General features: G+C 39.3%; 1 protein-coding gene across 4 annotated transcripts in view; it reads right to left on the reverse strand.

Moving 5' to 3' along the window:
- Nucleotides 1-558: 558 nt before the first annotated feature.
- ARID4A (AT-rich interaction domain 4A) overlaps nt 559-20258 on the reverse strand; it is a 47112-nt gene continuing 27412 nt past the window's right edge. For 3 of the 4 annotated variants that reach the window (XM_030275198.4, XM_072930546.1, XM_072930545.1), the window contains 14 exons: nt 17333-17405; nt 14971-15065; nt 14553-14650; nt 13023-13251; nt 11157-11407; nt 9643-9840; nt 8452-8536; nt 8156-8288; nt 7932-7994; nt 5817-6947; nt 5101-5205; nt 3417-3632; nt 3046-3192; nt 559-2598 (listed from right to left, as the gene is read on the reverse strand). In XM_030275198.4, coding sequence (XP_030131058.4) covers nt 2495-2598; nt 3046-3192; nt 3417-3632; nt 5101-5205; nt 5817-6947; nt 7932-7994; nt 8156-8288; nt 8452-8536; nt 9643-9840; nt 11157-11407; nt 13023-13251; nt 14553-14650; nt 14971-15065; nt 17333-17405 — 2928 coding nt within the window. In that variant the 3' untranslated portion in view covers nt 559-2494. The remainder of the gene's footprint in view (nt 2599-3045; nt 3193-3416; nt 3633-5100; nt 5206-5816; nt 6948-7931; nt 7995-8155; nt 8289-8451; nt 8537-9642; nt 9841-11156; nt 11408-13022; nt 13252-14552; nt 14651-14970; nt 15066-17332; nt 17406-20258) is intronic. The other variant, XM_030275200.4, reaches the window with a different exon arrangement.

Raw genomic sequence — 20258 nt, forward strand, 5'->3', positions numbered from 1 at the left:
GACAGCCCAATGATTCCAGTTAGTTTTCTTTTCTCCATGATATTTTTAAACAGCACAGGAAACTACTGCAAACTTCTACTGAATAATCTGATGCGCTCTTTCCCAGAAAGATAAAAACCAGGAAATCAGTGACATGCTGGAGGCTTTGCCAGTGGCTTGGCACAAAATGCATCTTTTCCTGCAGCACAGTGCTGTGCCAGAGTAACACCAGTTGTTTTTGGGGTGAGCACTGCGAGGGAAGCAGGTGGGAGAGGAAGCAAGGGAGGAAGTTCTCCCTGTCAGTGGGCTGGAATGGGTTCCCATGGTCCATGGGAGCATACCTGGAGCCTTCCAAGCAGGGTTTTAAACATTCCTAAGAGACAGGAGCAGCAGTCAGCTGAGAACACACAGGAACATCCAGGCCAGGGCAGCAGCTCCTCCATCCTCTGTGCCTGTTTAAGATCTCACAGTGTGCACACAGGTTAGATATCAGAGATCTGCACAAGATGTCATTAATCCTGTTTTTTTCCCTGGATTTTAGATTGCTTCTGTAAATATTAAACATGTCACCCATGTTACTTCCTTTTAAATGAGTATTGCTTTTTATTCGTAGCTATTAGAAGATTAACAAGTAAAAGTTAGCTCTGGAAAAAGTCTTTACAGTAATTTATGGAGATTAACTTTCCTATTTAGGGTAAAGTCCAGACATTTACAAGAACAATCACTTAAATAAAAATAGAATATAAAGCCTATGTTTAAAACATGGCCTTTATTAGCGCTGTCTAGTGAGCTCCATATTTATCTTACATTGAAATAGTTCTGCTTTGCTTAAGAAAAGACAGAAAAAGTGCATTTACAAGAGTACTTTTCCTTTAATTTTCTGCGAAAATGGAAGGAATTGGAATCACAAGTTGACAAATGCTGTAAAATGAAATTTCAAGAAACATCAATTTTAGTAATGCTACGCCATCACTAGTGTTTTCTCCTGACCTTCTGCTGTGTGGAACCAGAATATCCTGATATACAGTCTAGAGCATCTATGTTATTACTCTACAGCATATTAAACACAGAAAAAGGGGCTCAGACCCCCTTTCAATGTACAAACATGAATAAAAAAATTGTTTAAAAAAATCACTTTTTATACATAATGTATATGCAAACTGCTTTAAATACATGGGTTTGGAAGAGTTATTTACAAGCTGCATCTGCCCGTGGGACAATCCACAGGCAGAGCACACACAGTTCCTTTTACTTTATTGGTGCATCTCAACTTTGGGAGATATAAATTTATTCGGCAGTACAGCAAACACAAGAACTTGTGACAAAGCATCTTAAAGGGCAACCCAATAAATTTTGTTCCTCCAAACAAGGTTAAGTACTAGGACTGCCAAAGTTTCCAAATCAAGTTTTATTTGAACCCAGATGCCTGCTGGCAGATCTGTGTGGTGGAGGAGATGTAGACAGACCCATTGGGAAGTACAGGTTTGGCTACTGAATAACTCCTCCTGAAGAGCCAGAACTGATAAGGATGTTTTGTCCAAAGAGTGAACTAACCTAGAATTTTTTTTCCAATTTTATTAATATTTTAAAAAATACATAAAAATACAACATCCAATGTCTGAATAAATATATTTAACAAGTTGCAAGATACCTTATTTTACACAAAAATTTCAGCTTTAGAAATCTTGTTAAATAACTTCATTGTTGTTATATATTTCATTTTTCGTCTTTTTGTAACAAAATAAAAACTCTGAAATTACATAGAAAAAAGACAAAATATTTTTGTCAAGGGATAAGATAGTCCACTGAAAACCTATTCACAATTCCACTGTAAACATTAATAAACATTAAAACATTTGCATAATTGTGTGCTCAAAAATCCTATAAAAAGTGGAAGACTTATTATAACTGTAGTTTTCAGTCAACTACACTTCCTTTCACAATTTATTTTGTCCCATTTACAGCTTTAAAACTGGGCACATTGCTGAACACATACTTTGGCAGTTCTGTATAGCAAGTGCTTCCACAAAGAGGAACTACTCACCAAGAGTTACCCACAGCTTGGTGAAAGTGCAGCAGTTACTCAGTTCTTTTGGATAATACTCTGATGTCTGCTTGGTGCACTTGCTGACTTTTTTTTTTAAGATCACCCTAGAACACCTGAATGCTTCATTGGACATAACTTTGCAAATTTGATAAGTGCCCTTCCTCTGTGTTAGGAAAAAAAAAAAAAAAACGAAACAAAACAAAAAGAAACAAACAAGGAACAATAACAAACACAATTACAAGGATGTCACGTTGTGCCTACAAACCTTCAGTTATCAATGAGCTTAAGTTCTCTGAACAGTAAATTAAACAAAAGAAGAGGGTAGGAGGGGGGAACAGGTACAGTCCAGCAGTGGAAGTGTGTACAGGATATACTTGGCAATGTCCAACCAGTTGAGTGCTTTCTGTGGCTGAATTTCAGGGTTTATGTCCATGGCAGAGAGCTGCTGGCAAGGCAGAGAAATGTTTATCACCTGCACTCCACAGCCAGCACATTCTGGGGAGGAGAGGATGATGAGGGGCTCATTCCAGTGTCTGAGGAAGCAGATGACATGGATGCTCCTGTATGGGACACTGAACACACAGAACAACAGATCAGCATTAGGTTGTCAAAGTACAGCTCACAATGAAGGTTTCCTTGGTTCTTAGGTTGGGTAAAAGATCAAAGCAGCAGCACAGGCACAAAAAACTGATATAGAGTTTTTGCCAGCTGCTTTCCCTGCTGCATTCACAGACACAGGATTAGCCTTACCCAGTTACTGAAAAGGTAACTCAGATGAGTCTAATGGAAATACTTGCACTAGGAAGTCCAAGTTTCTACTACACAGTTATAAAAGAGTCAGCAAATGTTTCTGTCAGGTTCAAGTTCCAAAAAGCCACAATTATTCTTGCTAAATACATACACAAACAGATGGTAACACTTTCCTTTCTTTCTAAAATATCATCAGATATTGCTCTGAGTTATGCACTTCCAAACAAATGAACCTCTCATGGGACTCATAAAACAAATCTCCAGCTCACCTTCTCTGTCTTTCTTTTTTAATCGTTTCCTTCTCCTGTCTATGGTTGCTACTTCTGACTTCAAGGACATGTAGTATTTTCGTATCTCCTGGAGTTTTTCTTGTAGGAAGGAGATCCTTTCAGTGCTGCTCATATTGTCCAGTTCATCTGCAAGTGGAAAGAAAAGAAAAAATAGCATTGTCAAGGTGATTTTAAACAAATGAATGCAGTTCTTAAGAGGATATAAGACACAGCATGGAGGATAACAGATTTCCATAACTATGCCAGAAAAGGCCCACACCTAATTTAGAACCCCAAAATTTCCATGTTTTTCTTTCAGAACAGATTTTCTCACAAATTCCCTGCAATCAAATAATTTCAAGAATCCTTACTAAGCTGGAAGCTCCATTTGTAGACTCTGGGTGAAGCATTCTGGTGGTGGTGCTTGTCCCTGTGCTTGTCCTTCTCTCCATCCTTGATGTGAGGAGAAATCACCCTGGCAGGGGAGCGGGAAATCTTCTGTGGTTTGGATGCATTGATGTGTTTGACAGGAGTACATTTACTGGAACTGTCCAGGACAGGGAGGTCTTCACTGTCACTGCTTTGTCCTGCAGGAAAAAGAATTAATTTGGACTTAAAACCTTCACCTTGACATTTTAAAAATTTGGGTTATAGTAAAGAAACAACGATTTAAAAATCCTGCTGCTTCTTGCCTAGAAGATCACAAAACACACCCAAGGGATAATGATCTCAGATTCCATGGATAACCTGATCAGACACAGCATGCACTGAAATCTCAAGTGTCATAATCATGGCTGATGCAGGAGAATTCAAGGGCTGACTAGGCCTAGTGAAAAAGTAATAGCCAAACTTCTGTACAGAAATAATAAATAAACTTACCAAAATTAGAATATTAGAGCACTGATAAACTGTCTTCCATCACCTATTTTAGCTTTCTAATATAAAACAGATATTAAAACCCCTTTATTAAAGATTAAACCTGTATTACTATGGGTAGGTAGCACATGATTGTATTTAGTTGTCAAACTGCTCTACACATCTAAAGGAACAATTCTGAAACATGACTAAAACAACAGAAGTTCAACATGTACCAGAAAATTTTTAGCTCATATATTCAAATATTTTAGATTCCCACAATAACTGCCAAGTTTTCCACAGGCATGTTAAATATATCTGAATAGTGTATGTCAGATAATTAGTATTTCAGTTTGATATTTAAAATTATAACAGTCTTGCCACAAAGCCAAAGCCACTGATTTGGTCATGCAAAGATTGTCAAAAATGTTGTGGCAGGAGAAGAGGGAATGTCCTTCAGCTGAGGGAGAGCAGGGATAGATGGGATATTAGATACAAATTCTTTATTATAAAGATGGTGCCCAGAGAAGCTGTGGCTGCCCCATCCCTGGAAGGGTTCCAGGACAGGTTGGATGGGGCTTGGAGCAATGTGGAATAGTGGAAGGTGTCCCTGCCCATGGCAGGCAGCTGGAACAAGATGATTTTTAAGGTCCTTTCCAACCCAAACCACCTTGTGATTCTCTGAAAAAATGACCTACAGAAGCACAAAAATCCAGATTTCCACAGCAAGTTATAAAATAGATGCTTGAGAGAAAAACTAGACAAGATCCCTAAGATCCATCTGGATAAAAAGCTTTTCTTTAACATGTAACGCTTTTCTATATTTCAAAAACATTGATTTTTTTTCCCAGGAGAAACACCTGTTTTAAGACTTTATATGTACCCTCTGCCAAATTCATAACCATTCCAATATTTAAAAATCAGCATAATAGTAAATACATACTAGCTGCTAATATAAATAATAATTTAGACATTTTTCCTAAGTAAGCAATATAAAACAGGCAAGAGATTTCCCAGTTACACTACACAGCTCAGAACTTCTCTCCAGTTTATCACCAATAATCATGATGAATAAAAATCAAAAACCTTGAGAGGGAAGCCCCATCCACTGGAAACTGTATGTAACATCAGAACAGTAGGTTATTACACATATTTACAGGCCAGGATAACCTTCCCCCTCCTCTCCCTGCAGGAATATACCTGTTCCATTCTTTTCATTTTTGGCTGCAGCACTGGTTCGCTTTGGAGTTCGCTTTTGTTTTTTTGCCAGTGTTCCACTATTGCTGTCACTGGGTCGTTTTTGACCTATGAGAGGAGGGGGAAAAAAAATCAAAAATAAAACATAAGACACCTCAAATACTTCTGCTACTAAAAAGTTCTTTTTATAGTCAACAAAGAAATCTTAAAACCAGACAGGCTGAGTGAGTTGAGGCTGTTCACAGCCTGGAGAAGAGGAAGCTCTGAGAAGAACTTAGAGCCCTTTCCAGGGTCTAAAGGGGCTCCAAGAGAACTGGAGAGGGACTTGGAACAAGGGCATGGAGTGATGGGACAAAGGGGAATGGCTTCCCACTGCCAGAGGGCAGGGTTAGATGGGGTATTGTGAAGGAATTCTTCCCTGTGAGGGTGCTGAGGCCCTGGCACAGGCTGCCCACAGAAGCTGTGGCTGCCCTATCCCTAGAAATGCTCCAGGACAGGCAGGATGGAGCTTGGAGCAACCTGGGATAGTGGAAGGCATCCCTGCTCATGGAAGGAGACTGGAACAAGATGGCCTTTGAGGTTCCCTCTAACCCAAACCACTCTGTGAATCTATAACCAGCAGATGAAACAGAGCAGCAATTTTTAGCCAAGTGAGACCAGTCTCAAGCCACCTTCAGCAACGACCAGAGCAGGGAGTGCCTCCTCCAGGACACACCCACCTTTCTCTCCCGTCTCCCTCTCCTGCCCGGTGATGCTGCAGTTGCTGGACATGGTGCTGGCTTCGAATCCATTGGCAGACTCGCTCTCACAGAGCCCTTCTTGAGACTCTTCTGCCACACTGTCCACCTCGATGGTCATGTCACTCTCGCTCTTGATGCTGCGTGACTCGTCCTGGCTGAGGGCCAGAGGAGAGGCCACCGGGAAGCTCGAGGAGACGCTGGGGGCTAAGGCAGAGGGGGCAGAGTTGGAAGCACTGGGGTCTGGCTTTTCTGCTATTGTGCCTTCAGTGCTGCTCTTCTCCTTCTCATCCAAGTCATCCAGGTCTACTTCATGGCACAGCAAGGTTTCAGGACCAATCTGAGGCATCGTGTCATCCTCATCTTTCAAGGGAACGCTCTCGTTGGCTTCGGCCGGGCGTTGGAAGTTGTCACTCCTCAGCTCCGCACCGTGCGGAACCGATTCCGCCACCAGGGACGGCATCTCCTCGTTCTCAGTTCTGAGGGACTCCTCAGCATTCAGCCCTCTACATTCCTCTGCTCCAGTACATTCATTGGTCCTCTCTTCAGAGACAATATTTGGCACTTCCATCTCACTCTCTCGCCGATTTCTCTTCTCAGGTGATGCCTGTTCCAAAGTTTTCCTTTTCAAAAGCTTCTTATCTTTTGTGGAGGGCTCTGTTTCACTCTCAGTAGTGCTGGAAATGTCTTTACAGTCCAAGGAAGACACATCTAATCTTTCAGGTTCTGTAAGAGACTCATTTGCCACCTCTTCCTGGCTTCCTGGTGCAATTTTCGCATTCTCCAACGAGGGATCTTTTGTCTTGCTCCTTCTCCCTTTTCCCTTAGGTGATTTTTCAACCTCTCTTTTGATTTCTTCCATTTGATCTGTTTTATTTCCAAAAATTTGAACGATTTGTTCACTTTCCTCAACTTCCAGTTTCAGTGTTTCTAGTGGCTGTACTTGAGTCCTGTCGTTTTCCTTCAGCACATGAGAAATCTTTGGGTTTTCCTCATCCAACTTCTCATCACGGAGTTTTTCACTTTTTTCCAGTTCTGAAGTTTCTGGAGAAAATTCTTCATTCAAATTCTTTTCAGATGACTCATCTGCTTCACTGTCAGATGTACCAGAGTCTAAAAAAATTTTAAAAAGAAGCAAACAGCACCCTAAATAATTGCAGCATGACTTTTTATTTGAACCTCACAAAAAACCTGCTTTTAGTAATCTTTGGTGTTAACATTAGTTTATAGTAATAATTTTAAACTTTAAAAAACCTGCATTACTCAACACACTGGCTACAGTTCTTATTTTTACCTAAAATTTCTATGAAACTGCAGTAGTGGTGTTGCTGTCAGAGTTCAGGAAGCATCTGGATGATGCTCTTAACTCAGGTGATTTAGATGAAGTCTATGATTTCCTACTATTTCCCAAATAAACCAATACAAATGAATTACATTTTACTGCAGCAAAAAATATCCCACGGACATTGCCTCTCCCATGTGACACTACAAAACCAAAAAACAACACTTCTCCCCTCCATGCAGAATAAAAAAACCTAATCCAAACCCAAAAATAAAAATAAAAACCTTCTAAACCCCAATATGGACATTGCATTGTAAAACTCTTGTACAAATGATGCACCACACAGAGAGCAAGCATTAGTACATTACCAGAAGATTATTCAGGGACCTGTACTAAAGGGAGACAGTGATTTCACTTCAGTTCTTGTTTTAGAGGCTTAGAAACACCAAAGATGTGCTGCCATTTGTGTATAATTAACAGCTCTGCTGGATGATGGAGTATTGAGGTTGAGGACTTAATTAGCACAATAAAGACTACCATCATAGCACTGGATTTGGTCTGTTCAGGACTAAAAGGCTCTGGCTGAAGAACATGGGATGACTTGTACAGTCACTGCTCTTCTGTGAGCAAGCTGTGCTCCTAAGCAGTGTCAGCTCAACTGCTTACTCAACAAAATTTACAAAGAGAAAGGAAAAAAAAAACCAACAAAAAAAACCCCAAAAAAGGTTAAAAAAAACCAACCAAAAAAACCAAACTTCTTTTCAAAAAGGCACTGAAAAAGCCTCCAAAGCATACACAGGGCTGAGATCACTCACCGTTTGATCCTCTATCAGAATCAAACATTCCTGAGCTACGTCTGGTCTGCCTGCGAGGTGTAGCTAAAATTAAAATCGAAAGGATTAATTTGTACCGAGGCTCGGTGCTGCAGTGCTGCCCGGCCCCGGGAGGCGGAGCGGGAGCTCCGGGCTCACAGCTCACATGCAGCTCCTGGGCTCCCGCGGGAGCACGGCTGCTCCTGCACCTCTGGAGCCGAATTTACCTTCGCTGCTGGGCGTTTTGGGGAGGCTGCACGACGTGTTGGATGGGAGAGTGGATTTCAGAGGGGGCCGCCCACGCTTGGATTTTTGTTTTTCCTCGTCCTTCTTCTCATCCTTTTCACCATCTTCTTTATTCTGCAGGGGAAACAGTGGATTTTTATTAATGTTTCACTGCTGATAATCAAACCTTTTGCTCTATTAAAAAACTAGACTGTGGACTGAATAACTTTTTTTTTTAAAATAGGGACAATGCTAGTCAGTAAATACAGTACTACAACAAACTTATTGAAATTATTACTTTTGTTTTTTTCTTCTGTTTTCTCTTTGGTCCTCCTTTTTCCACTGGCCAGATAATCCGATCAGCTTTCACCCATTCATCATACCTGGAAGGGAATGACACCATGCTGTTATCACTGCACATAAAAATGTTGTTTGAATATGAGGAGTAAAAGACTTGAATTAACACAAAATATTTATTAATGGGGTAGGAAAAGGCCAACACCAGGTTGGATGGGGCTCAGAGCACCCTGGGATAGTGGAAGGTGTCCCTGCCTATGGCAGGAGGGTGGAATGTGATGGACTTTCCTTTCCAACCCAAACCATTCCACGATAGCAGAACATGTGTTTACAGCTTATGCAGTATTCTGGCCTTAGAAAGGTGAATGACATTCCCAGTCCATTAAAAAACCTTATGGGATGAGGGAATTGGGGTACAAACTTCCCTGTCTCTCGCTGGAACACTCAGGGACTGAGTCAGCTCTAAAATGTCAGTTATTCCACATCATACACATTAAGACAGTTTTCACTACACCATACCTCAGCAGGAAAATGTACCTTTTTTTTAATTATGGCAATAAACTAGATGAGATTCTGAAAAGCACAAACACACTGATGCTCCACAAAATCTCCTGAAAGTATTAATAAGGTAAAGTGAACCTGTAAATATTTGGGGAATATTGCCACACTCAAACTTCATGTCGCCACATAAAGAAATTTGCTTATGGGTTTGAAGTACCACAGGTTAGATACCAGAAGTATATAAAGTAATATAAAGACTGGCTGCCAGAAGGAGCATTTTTACAATCCCAGTTAACATTCAATACAAGAATATATTTTACTGCCAAAATTCCAATGCTTGATACATTAATTGTAAATACCTTCACCTTTATCAATGGCTCCCTTAAAGCAAAGTTTTCTAGTGCTAACACTGATAGACACAATAAATATAAGGGGTACTCCTGGAAGGAGTGAGGATTACTAAGGCAGATGGACACTTGGAAAACACAAGTATATCCCGACATTTCAATGCAACATAATGAACAGAATCACCAACACTAAAAAGTGAAAAAGTCAGAGCCTGTTATGCTGATAATTCAATATGGAGACATATCACTGACCAGATCTCACTTTATTTCCTTAAAAACTAATTTTTTTTTTTTTGCAAATAAGCCTTTGAACAAAGAAATGAACGGCAGTTTGTAATCCTCACCTTACATTCCAACCGTAGTAATGAACTAAATATAAAACCTCTCCATCATCGATTTCTGTGCTTTTAATACTGGCTTCATAAATTTTTTGAGTCTTTCCACGTCCATATTTTACTTTCACTTTGGTTCCAGTCAGGCAGGGTTCTGTGTCCTCCTCATCTTCTTCACCTTCTGATTCTCCTTTGTTCTCAATTTCTTCCCTGCAGTAAAATGTATTTAAAATGCACAAATTAGTGACAAACATATTTTAAAATTTAGAGAGTAGTCAAGGTAGAAAAAGGCTGCAAAAAGAAATTAATTTCCTGTACCCTGTCCTGTCTCTGAAGCTTGCTCAGAAACAGATTTTTTAAATCAAGAACAGAACTTAGGGAGAATAGGGCTAAGTGCCAAAAATATCCAGAAAGTTTTATTAAAATTTAAACACAATTTATAAAGCATAAAACTACCTCAAAGATTAAAGATTATTTTTAAAATTGATATTTTAATAATACAAAGAGGAATAAAAGTTAACTCATTGTGTAGCTCCAAAAACGCATAGGAAGAACTAACTTCAGTTTCTGAAATATTTGATTTTGACACATTATTATAAAGAAAAGGTACTTTTACAATTGGCTTAACATACTACAGTTTATTAACTGCACAGGAGTTTCAACTGCCATCACAGTGATCCTCTCATGACATAAACACCATTCCACTGGAAAAAAACTTCATCACACAAGGGTTCAGCCAGGCTTAAAAGTGTCTGCACAGCTCCTTATTAGAGAAATCCACCTCTCATTATACCTTTAGCTACTGTTTAAATATTATACTCAAACATATTTTCAAGAACTACAATCTAACCTACTTTTAGAGATAATTTCTTCCCTATTTAAGGGACAATTTGGCAAAATTTAGAAGTTACTCTACAAAAATGTCAGCATGAAATAAAATACTAAAAAGGTCTATAGATTTGCTTTAATTAAATAGATTTGTTGGCCTTCAGTGAAAGATCAAAATTATCTTGTGGCAAGCAACTCAGAGGACAAGTAACACCCACACAGCTTAAAGAAAACTCTTTGATGCTTTGATAATCTGACACACAAAAACAAGGAACTTGCAGCTTCACCATCCATCAGAAAACCCTTAAAAGCACAGGAAAAGAGGGACTTGCTATTTCTGTTTCAACTGCCCAGGGAAGTGTCCCCAAGCTGTTCCCACCCTCACAGCACCTGGCAGACTCACAGCCTGGCCAAAACTTGGTGTCTGGAGGTATTGGTGTGCTAAAACACCAACCAGCCTTTACAAGTAAAATGACAGTGAAAAATACAGCCTGGAATCCAGCACAAAAAGATGCTTCCAGAAAGTACAGCAGGCTCTACAAGCTTGAAATAAAATGTTCGCTTCCCTGCCTGAGTGAATAAGGCTTCTGATTTTCACACTCCAGGAAGATCAAGTCTGTGTTCTCGAGAACTGCCTGGAGAGCAGCTCAATCATGGCACAGAGAAACTCAAAGAAGGTGATACAAGTTAGTGTTTACCTCTCCCTCTGCCTCTCTTCCTCTTCATCTGACTCTTTATCAGAATCCTCCTGTTTTTTAATTTTCTTCTCTTTTTGCTTTGGTGTGCTTTTCTTCCCTAGCGGAGTTTCATTTTCTTTCTTTTCTGCATTCTCAGATGTTTCCTCTACATCTTTGTTTTCTTTGTTACTGTCTTTTAATTTGTCTTGGGTTTTATCCTCTTCACCCTCTTTTTTAGCAGGGGCTGCATCACGGGCAAGTCTTCTTCGTCCCTGGAACAGAAATAAAATCAGTTTAATGACTCCTGTCCTCTGCTTACTTCATAACTTCTCCAAATCCCAGCAAAAAAGTGAGACATGCAACTCCTGTAGAGAAGAAAGGCTGGAGATGACAAAAAAGTGCAAAATATTCTAAAACAGTAAAATTAAAGATTTAAGTTTTTATAGTTGCTTCATTTGGAATAATGAGGATGGGTTTCTCATTTACTGATGGAGGATTTCAGGGCATTTGTTTGGACCTGTAATGTTTGTTACTCTGATAGAAAGGGTCAAAATATCTTGTTCACCTACAGCAATATCATTATTTGAAGTGCTTGTATAGGAATATTGAGAGAAGGCACCTTCAATCCTGACAGTCACCTGTGGACATCAAGGGCAGAAATTTGTCAGCTTTCAAAAAACTCTAAATATCCCATTTTTAAAAGGCACCTTGAGTACTCAAGGCAGTTGCTGCCTGGGACTATCTGCAACTGATTCTTAAGAGATCTAGCACAGAATTATCATTTGATTTAGTAAAAGTCTCTTGATAGGATAATTGCTTTTTAGTCAGAACAAAGAGACAGTTATTAAAAAGACAAAAAATTCTTACATTTCTTTATCCTTCTTTTGAGCATTCTCAAAAAGAAAAACAAACTCAAAACTAAATGAACAAACTAAGAACAAAGGTAATGTCATGTCAGGAAGGTCACTGAGGCTGATGCAGCTTGGAACAACCACGTTCATTTAAACAGCAATATAATACATAATAGAAGTCTCAACCTGTGTTTACACCATGTCCTTTCATCTATTAATCTATAAGGCCATATATTTGCTTGAAAAGCCGCTTTGCAAGAAGGACTTCAACAGAATGGCATTTTATTCAAACAGAATCTTTAGAACTTGAACAATTTAAAAGCAGCAATTCTTGTCCTTCAGTAGTCATACTCTATTGAAGAACAAAAAAATATTCTTTTAATGTAATTAAATGAGTGCTACAGTCATATTCCAACACCTTTCAAGTACTCTCTGTATTACTCATAGTGTTCAGTATCCTCCAGCTGTTGGGCCACTCATCTGATCTAGGTAGCTACTAATACAACCCTCATCTCTACAGCATTTAAAGACAAATAAAGGCTAAACTTCATTGTTCCTCCCTCTACTTTTGTCTGTGTACTCTAGTATTTGAGTGTTTCTTCTATTCAAAGAGAAACTGTAGTAAAAACCAACTCAGAGAAATTGGTCTTCCTTTGATCCATAGCAGGTTTTTCACATTCTTGTTTCTTGCCAGAAGGCTCCAGGTTCCATGTGCCTGTGGAAACCCTCACCCACAACCAAGACTGTCCTGCTGCGTTTCACTGCTCTGATGAGAACAGCTCCAAGCCATCCCTGAACCACAGCACATCCAACTGAGCCTGAGCAAATCCCACGCATGGTGTGAAATATGAAGGCATAATCAAACCTGACTCTGTGTCCAGGTAGAACATAATTAACACTCACAGAACTCTGCACTTGCAGAAGTGCAGCAATTCCAGTGTACAGCTGCTCCACAGGGAAAACTCATTATGGAAACTGTTCACTATACAAAGGGGCTTTGTTAAGGACTAAACACAAACCAGTTCAAACCACTCACCCTTGGGGATCTTAGTTCAATTTCTTCTTTCTCACTTTCACTGCTGGAATAATTTTCTTCTGCTTCTTTTTTAACTTCTGTTGGGGGCATTTTTTGTTCCTCTTTCACACTTTCCTCCATTGGTTCCACGTGTTTCTGTGTCTCTTCTACCACTTTTGGTTCATTGTGATGGATGGTCCTAAACTGAATGTTTGCAGAACGGCAGTACTCTTCAAAACCATAAAGATACCTACAGACATAAGGAAGGTCCCATTTATAGTCCATGGTTTATTTTCCATTTATTGAAGTGCATAAAACCTATTTTCCTGCTCAGTAACTTCAGGAAAATAATAATAAACCAACCAACCAAATGCAAATAAAAATATAAAAGCTAAGAAGATTTTGAAGTGAAACGAGTTCAAGTCAAATGCTGAAAAAGAACACACAGAGGTGCTTCCCACAGATTTAACTTCATCCCTATCCAGTTAAGAATTCATGACAGCAATGCCATGCATGAGCTTGCTCTCTGGAAACTGGCTGTGCACACTCTAATCCAGTTATAGGGGAGAGAGGTATGAATTAGCTTATTTCTCAAAGGATTAATATGCAAGGTAAAACACACTATCACTGTCACAACACATTTCTGTGTGTCCAAACAACATCATCATCCCCACTGTAACAGCAATCCAGTACACATTTACCAATTACTCTCTCCAGGATAAACACTCTTCTCTGTAAAATACAGACCTTAAACATGTGCCCAGTTCAAATCCCACTGGAAAGAGTCTCAATATTGTCATCTTCATTGACATTAACATGAGTTGAGTCATTAGTCATCCCTATTTCCGAATTTCCTTAGGTTTGAGTCAAGAGAATCACATTCTTCCCTTTTACTCAAAAAGCCCAATTGTTTGTTGTCAAAATTCCAGAAGGATAAACAATAAAACCAGTTTTTATTTAGAAAATGAGCTTGGAAAATGTCATTCCTGAAAGGTTTCCAATTCAAAAGTTACAACACTGCTAAAAACAAGGATCAGAAAAAAAGGATTTATGCATTTGATCAACGTAAGTAATGATTTTACTATTTAATAACTGTCACATACACCATAGCAATGCACACAGTTAAGCCTTAGTGACATTATTGTACAAATTCTGCAAAGATTATATGTAAATATACAATCTGAAACATGCCTTTTTTCAGTCAACACCTCTCATGAAGTTCAAGCAACTAGTAAAAAATTCTCCTCAATGTATATGAGATCTAAAGATTAAGGAGTGTGTTACTGTTAATTGACTGGCAGACTGAATCTGCCAAAGTTTATTTTATAAATTTCATTAGTGTACTCCAAAAGGCCATCAGCACAGGAGCAAAATGAAAGTTTCTTGGTAAAAAAATGAGCAGAATTCTGATGTATTGGAACAACAGAAACTTCCAGCCCTGACTGCTCCCTCCTTTCTTCCACATCAGCACTGGAAAATGCTCAGAACTGTTCATTAACTCAAGAATATCGAGTGCTGTCTGTAACTAACAAAAACCTCTTGGATACTTACTTTCTATAAGCAGTTTTTACGTTGTAGGAAGCAGCTGAGTTCAAAATAGGAATGCCAAGGTCCATATAAATTTGCTTCCATACAGCACCACTTTCAATCTTTGGGGAGAAAAAAAAAAGAAAAAAGGAAGTTTACGGGTTTTGTTAAATAATAACATTAAGGAATAATATCTAACAGAGCTAAAAGCCAAAGCCTTTTATAAACATTGAGCAGTTTGGGTTGGAAGGGACCTTAAAATCATCCAGTTCCAACCCCTTGCCCTGGGCAGGGACACCTCCCACTATCCCAGGTTGTTCCAAGCCCTGTCCAACCCAGCCTGGGACTGTGCCAGGGTTGAAGTATCCACAGCTTCCCTGGGCAAACATTTATAGATATGAATGAACAGACTTATTTAGCTCAGGGAACATCCAGCACTTACATTGTCACAGCCACCCTGCTGATAAACCAGCCTAAAAAGTTTGAAGAGGTTAAGGTCCTTGTAGCCCAGAACTGGTGGTTTATTGATAGGAGTACCTGAATAAAACAAAACAGAAACAAGTTATCCCAAAGACAGCATGGTGCCTCTTCCATTCCTTCAGCATATATTTGATTACAAGTATTCTTCTGCATTTTAAAATCTGTATTTAATGGCTTAAGGTATGTTCCCAAGTCAGAAAATTCCAATAACCAGTTAAGGCTTCACCCTGTTTTGAATGCATCATTATCTCTGGGTGGTTTATCAGCCTCCCAGGTTTATTAACAACCCTCATCCACCTGGCTGCATCCCACTGCTCCTCTCATGAGCAGGGAGGACAACCAGAACTACAGGAAGCTCCAGAGAACACCTGAGGAATGCTGGAATAGAGCAGTGTGTGAAGAGATTAACTAAAAACACCATGGGCTGAAAGGAACGAGGAAGAAGCAGAGATGTTGGATTAGGAATGAGACACTCAGGCAAATTGTCAGAATGTGGAAAAGCACAAGGGCCTGACAGGACATGAATATTTGGGACAGTTCCAGGGAAAAGAAAGAACTCAGATCAGCTGAGTGGCAGTGACATGAAGAACAGTAATTATCTGCAGAAGGAGAAACCAAAAGTGACTTAAGGCAAGTGGCTGTATACTTAGACATTAATCCTCCCAGCAAGGAAGAATACCAAACCTCCGCCCTGCTGCTTTTTATCTTCCCTCATCTTCATGCAATTATATTTGGAATCATTAAAATAATTTTATAGGATTTTGGGAATACTGTCATGATTCCATGAATCAAAACATTTATACTGAGAGAACAGAATGTAGAACAAATCTGCTGGGAATAGAAATCTTGCTATAAGGATGGAGAAGGAAAATAAAAAGCAAACAGGCGACGGGAAGTCCCAGTCCTGAAGAAGTTCTGCACATTGCTCAATCCACATACTGACTTAAAGAATATTTCATGGACTGAGTCTTCAAATTCAGCTTACAAATGCTTTCTTCTTCTGACTTCACAGGGTCCTCACATCCCTACCTGTTTTGTAGTCTGTGAGTGTTTAAAAAAGAATGAGAAAGCAAGAAAACAGGGAAGAGGGAAAGGAAAACTCTGGATTAGCCCAGCAGCAGAATGATTTATTTTTTTCCCCACAATTTAGCCTTTTATTCCCCTAAGGCAGCTTATTCTCCAGAAACACTGGTTATATACACAGGAGGCCTTCAAAATTATATTGGATGAGCTCCAGAACACTTTGCTATAATTCACGCTCAATTTCTAAACCTATGATAAGAATTGGCAGTATTGAACAGCTTTTGAATTGTTCTTTTATGATTCTGTGGTCTAGAATACATCTTCTTAGAAGGCATACAGACCCTCTTTTACAAAGGCAGCTTGATTTCCCCATTGATTTTAACAACCTCCTCCCCTCAAAAAAAGAAAGGGGCAAATATTCAGACTCTGCAAGTACTTCATGTTTTACCCTTAGCTCTGGTCATTTCAAATTCAAATATATCAACATTTGCTGCACTCTGTGCTGCTATGGAAATATCATTCAGGTAGCTGCTGTCAAGAGAAAAGAAAAGATAAAAAAAGGGAAAAGGGCAGTAGTTACACCTATAATCTACCTGCACACCAAAGCTACTGCAGGATGAAAATGGTGTTTGAAATACAGGATTGAAATGGTGACTTCATGAGTAAAATTTATCAAACCAATATACTCTTAAAATACAAAACTCTGCAGGCTTGGATATATATTTTTTAAATGGAGCATAAAAGCTGCCATTTTTGTGCCAGCATCATCACAACTGCAAATTCCTTATGCAACAGGAGCTCTCCCAAGTCAGCAGGTAAATCCTGCTCCCTATGCAGAACACATGCACTCCTGATACAGCTCTGAAGCCAACACTTCAACTATTCTAATTTATTAAGTCTCACTTAATTCTGCAAATACAGATGTTTAAAATACATTATTTTATTGTTCTAGCTACAGGATAAAATAGAATCTTTTATCTCTTCAGGTATCACTGCTGCATTTGTGCACGAGACTAGGGGATGGCACATCTCTATTCTCAGCTGGCTGGATTTCACCATCCATGGACAGACTCCACAGCTTCCAGCCTGGGATTAACAGCAGCAGAGCTCTCAGCCATGGCTGTCACAACCAGAAATCAACCTTATTGTGCTTATTTAGCAGGTGTTTTGAACATAAAAAATGGTTTGTGAAAGCAAAACAAAACCAAAACACCCCAGGGAGAATCTGAGCTCCCTTTGAGTGCTGTGCCATTAAAGAAGTGGACTGGAGGTAAAAGAAAAGCAAGAAAATTCTGTGGTACCTCTGTCTTCCATAAACTTGTAAAGCTGTTGGAGGAAGCTGTCCCTCTCTTCAGGATCAAGCTCTTCCTCAGGCTGTGAAAATAAATGCAGTCATAAACGAAAACAGCAAATATGCAAAGTAACCATCTATTTGTCAAAAGCCTAAGAGCAAGAACCAAACCCAAACCACTTCCCATTTAGCCCTGAATCCATGTAATGGTGAAATATGCAGAAAACAAAATTTACTCAGGAAGACTGAAGTGGTACCTCAGGATGAAAAAAAGAAAACGCAGGTCAGTTAAAGCATCAGTCCATCACAGAATGAATGAGTACCCCTCAAAATGGAAACACTAATACACATATCATACCTGCCTAACACAGAAGGGGTCTGGTATTTACAAGACTGAAAGAATTCACAGAAATTCCAGGGGTTTTTTTGACTAGGTTCTGTTTGTTTGGGACTTTTTTGTTTAATTCATTTTCCTTATGCCAGCTTTAGCTCAGGCTGCAGAACAATTCCTTCTCTAACAGTACCTGCTGGAGATGCTCCAGACAGTATTTGTTTTGTAATTAAGCTCCAATGCTTGATTTCAGCTTATATTTGGAAACACCTTTAAAGTCACTTCTATAATTTATTATTATAAATTCCTTAGTTTCACCTCTACAAGTTAAAGCCTCAAAGAGTTAAACACTATGAGAGAAATTTATGGCAAGTAATCCACAGTGTGAAACAAAGATATTCCTTTTATTACAGTCAAAATTATTTAAATAAAATAAATGTATTGGGGGGGGGGTGCGGGGGTGGAAGGGGCAGACAGAGGAAATAATGTCTACATATCTTTATGAAATTTTGAGATTCTAGCAGAGACCAAAAAAAAAAAAAAACAAACCAAAAAACAACCAACCAAAAAAAACAACCAACCAAAAAAACCCCATTTCCCCTGCAATGCTTTCTGCATGCCACTTTCTTCCTGCCAGCCTGGCAGTTTGCACAAGGCAGGCTGCAGCTGTCTTGAAGGAAAGACGTACAGTACGTGTCAAAAAATCTTATCATTACATTATTAAAAATAACAGGAAAGTGACAAGCAGCTCCAGAAGGAAACCAGAACAACAATTTAGATTTCAGTCATCTCTGCATTCTGTAAACTTTAAGCTTGCAGGCAAGGAGATAGGCAGGGAAATGGGGATGTACATGCTAGTGCCTTGCTAACCAGCAAGCAATCTGCCCAGCATCAGAATGAATCCCACCCTGCCTGCTTCACTGAATTCTGAGCTTCTAAACCCAACAGGGCTCAGCTACAATCAGGCAGAGACAATATCTGTGTCTTACTTCACTAATTTTTCTTCTGGAATAACTGGAGGAAATTAAATGTGTAATCAGAACACTGTACAGCATCAGTTACCATTTGCTCAGCACATCACAAGGATTATATAAGGAGAAACAGTTATCTATAGAATTAGCACGCTCTTCCAGGTTATCAAGTGAAGTATTGCTATAGAAACCACAGCTTTTTTCTCTCCATTCAGACTGCAAAATAACTTCAAGATCGAGAAATTTCTACCATCTACTGTAATGTTTACTGGCTGAAGTCAATATAGCTCAAACTGTGCAAACTAAATACATCTAATAACAGTAAACATCCAGAAATACTTCTGAATAGTTGAATTAAAGCCATTTCTTCTGTGTGGGCACAAAGCCAAACCATAACTGTGGGTCAGAACAGCAGAAATGCACATTAGAACAGCAATATTGCAGTCAGAATTTAGCCCTTCCACTGAGACCACATACTTTCAGCTGAAGAAAAGGAAAAAGATGGAAAGTGCTATAGGCTGGGGGCATAAAACCTAGCTGCAATAATCATCCACCTGTGTGAGACATCCCAAAGCCTGCACCTGCTTCTCTCTCTGATGGTGTGTGAGCCCCTTGACAGAGGGAGTCTGAACTGTGCCTGGTACTGATGCCAAAACAGGCACCAAATCCTTCTGAGAAGTCACTTGAGTAAGCCCTGAGTGACTGCCACCACACAATACATCTTAGATCAGCTGTTCTTTTGCTTCTGGCCAAAATGAGAAAGACCAATTCTTCCTGGATATGCTTACTGCAACATGAGGATAAGATGTCATTTTTTTACCAGGGTTATCTGTTTGGAACTGGACATTAAAGAATTCCATAAAATGTCTGCTGTTCTAAGAAAAGTTTTAACTTATATGTATCAGCTGTCATAAAATTATAGAATGGGTTGGGATGGAATGGACCTTAAAGACCATCTAGTCCCAACCCCCCTGGCAAGGAGGTTCACCTAAGCTGCTGTAAATTTGCACCCAAATCAAGGAAACACCTGAGAAATGTTGATGCCACAACCTGTGATCACCACCAGAGAGCAAATGGAAAGCTGAAATTCCCAGCACTGCTTTCCAGCAGGAACCAGGATGACAGTGCTGCTCTCCAAAACTCACAGCTACTATCCAGACATTGGTGCCCATTTTAGACTGGGCACAAGCAAGTTCACAGTGATAATTGTTTAAAACCAGTTACTGAAGAGTGCTCTGTCTCTCCATTTCATTTTTTCTTATACAGATGTTGCAAAAAGGGGGAGAGTGTAGCCAAAGGTAAGTCCAAGTAACAGGCAAAACAACATGAAAATTTTAAGCATCAAGAGTTCAAAACTGAGACGTTTCTGCTGTTCATCCAATACCCAAAGCTAAATGCAACATGAGAAAAACTTTTTCATTTCAGGATGAGAGGCTGAATTTCATTGAAATGAAAATAAATAAAAACCTCTAAGATGCCGCTTTCCTAATTTAAAGGTTGAAATTTTATGGGTTTGAGATTTTTTTCCTTCCTTTCTGACAAGCAGGCCACATCTGTTAGGGAACATTGGAAGCAGTAAAACAATAAAATTGACCATGAACATTATCTTTTTATCTTTGTGTAATGGAGATGTT

This window comes from Taeniopygia guttata, chromosome 5, assembly GCF_048771995.1.
Source record: "Taeniopygia guttata chromosome 5, bTaeGut7.mat, whole genome shotgun sequence".
Taxonomy (NCBI): Eukaryota; Metazoa; Chordata; class Aves; order Passeriformes; family Estrildidae; genus Taeniopygia; species Taeniopygia guttata.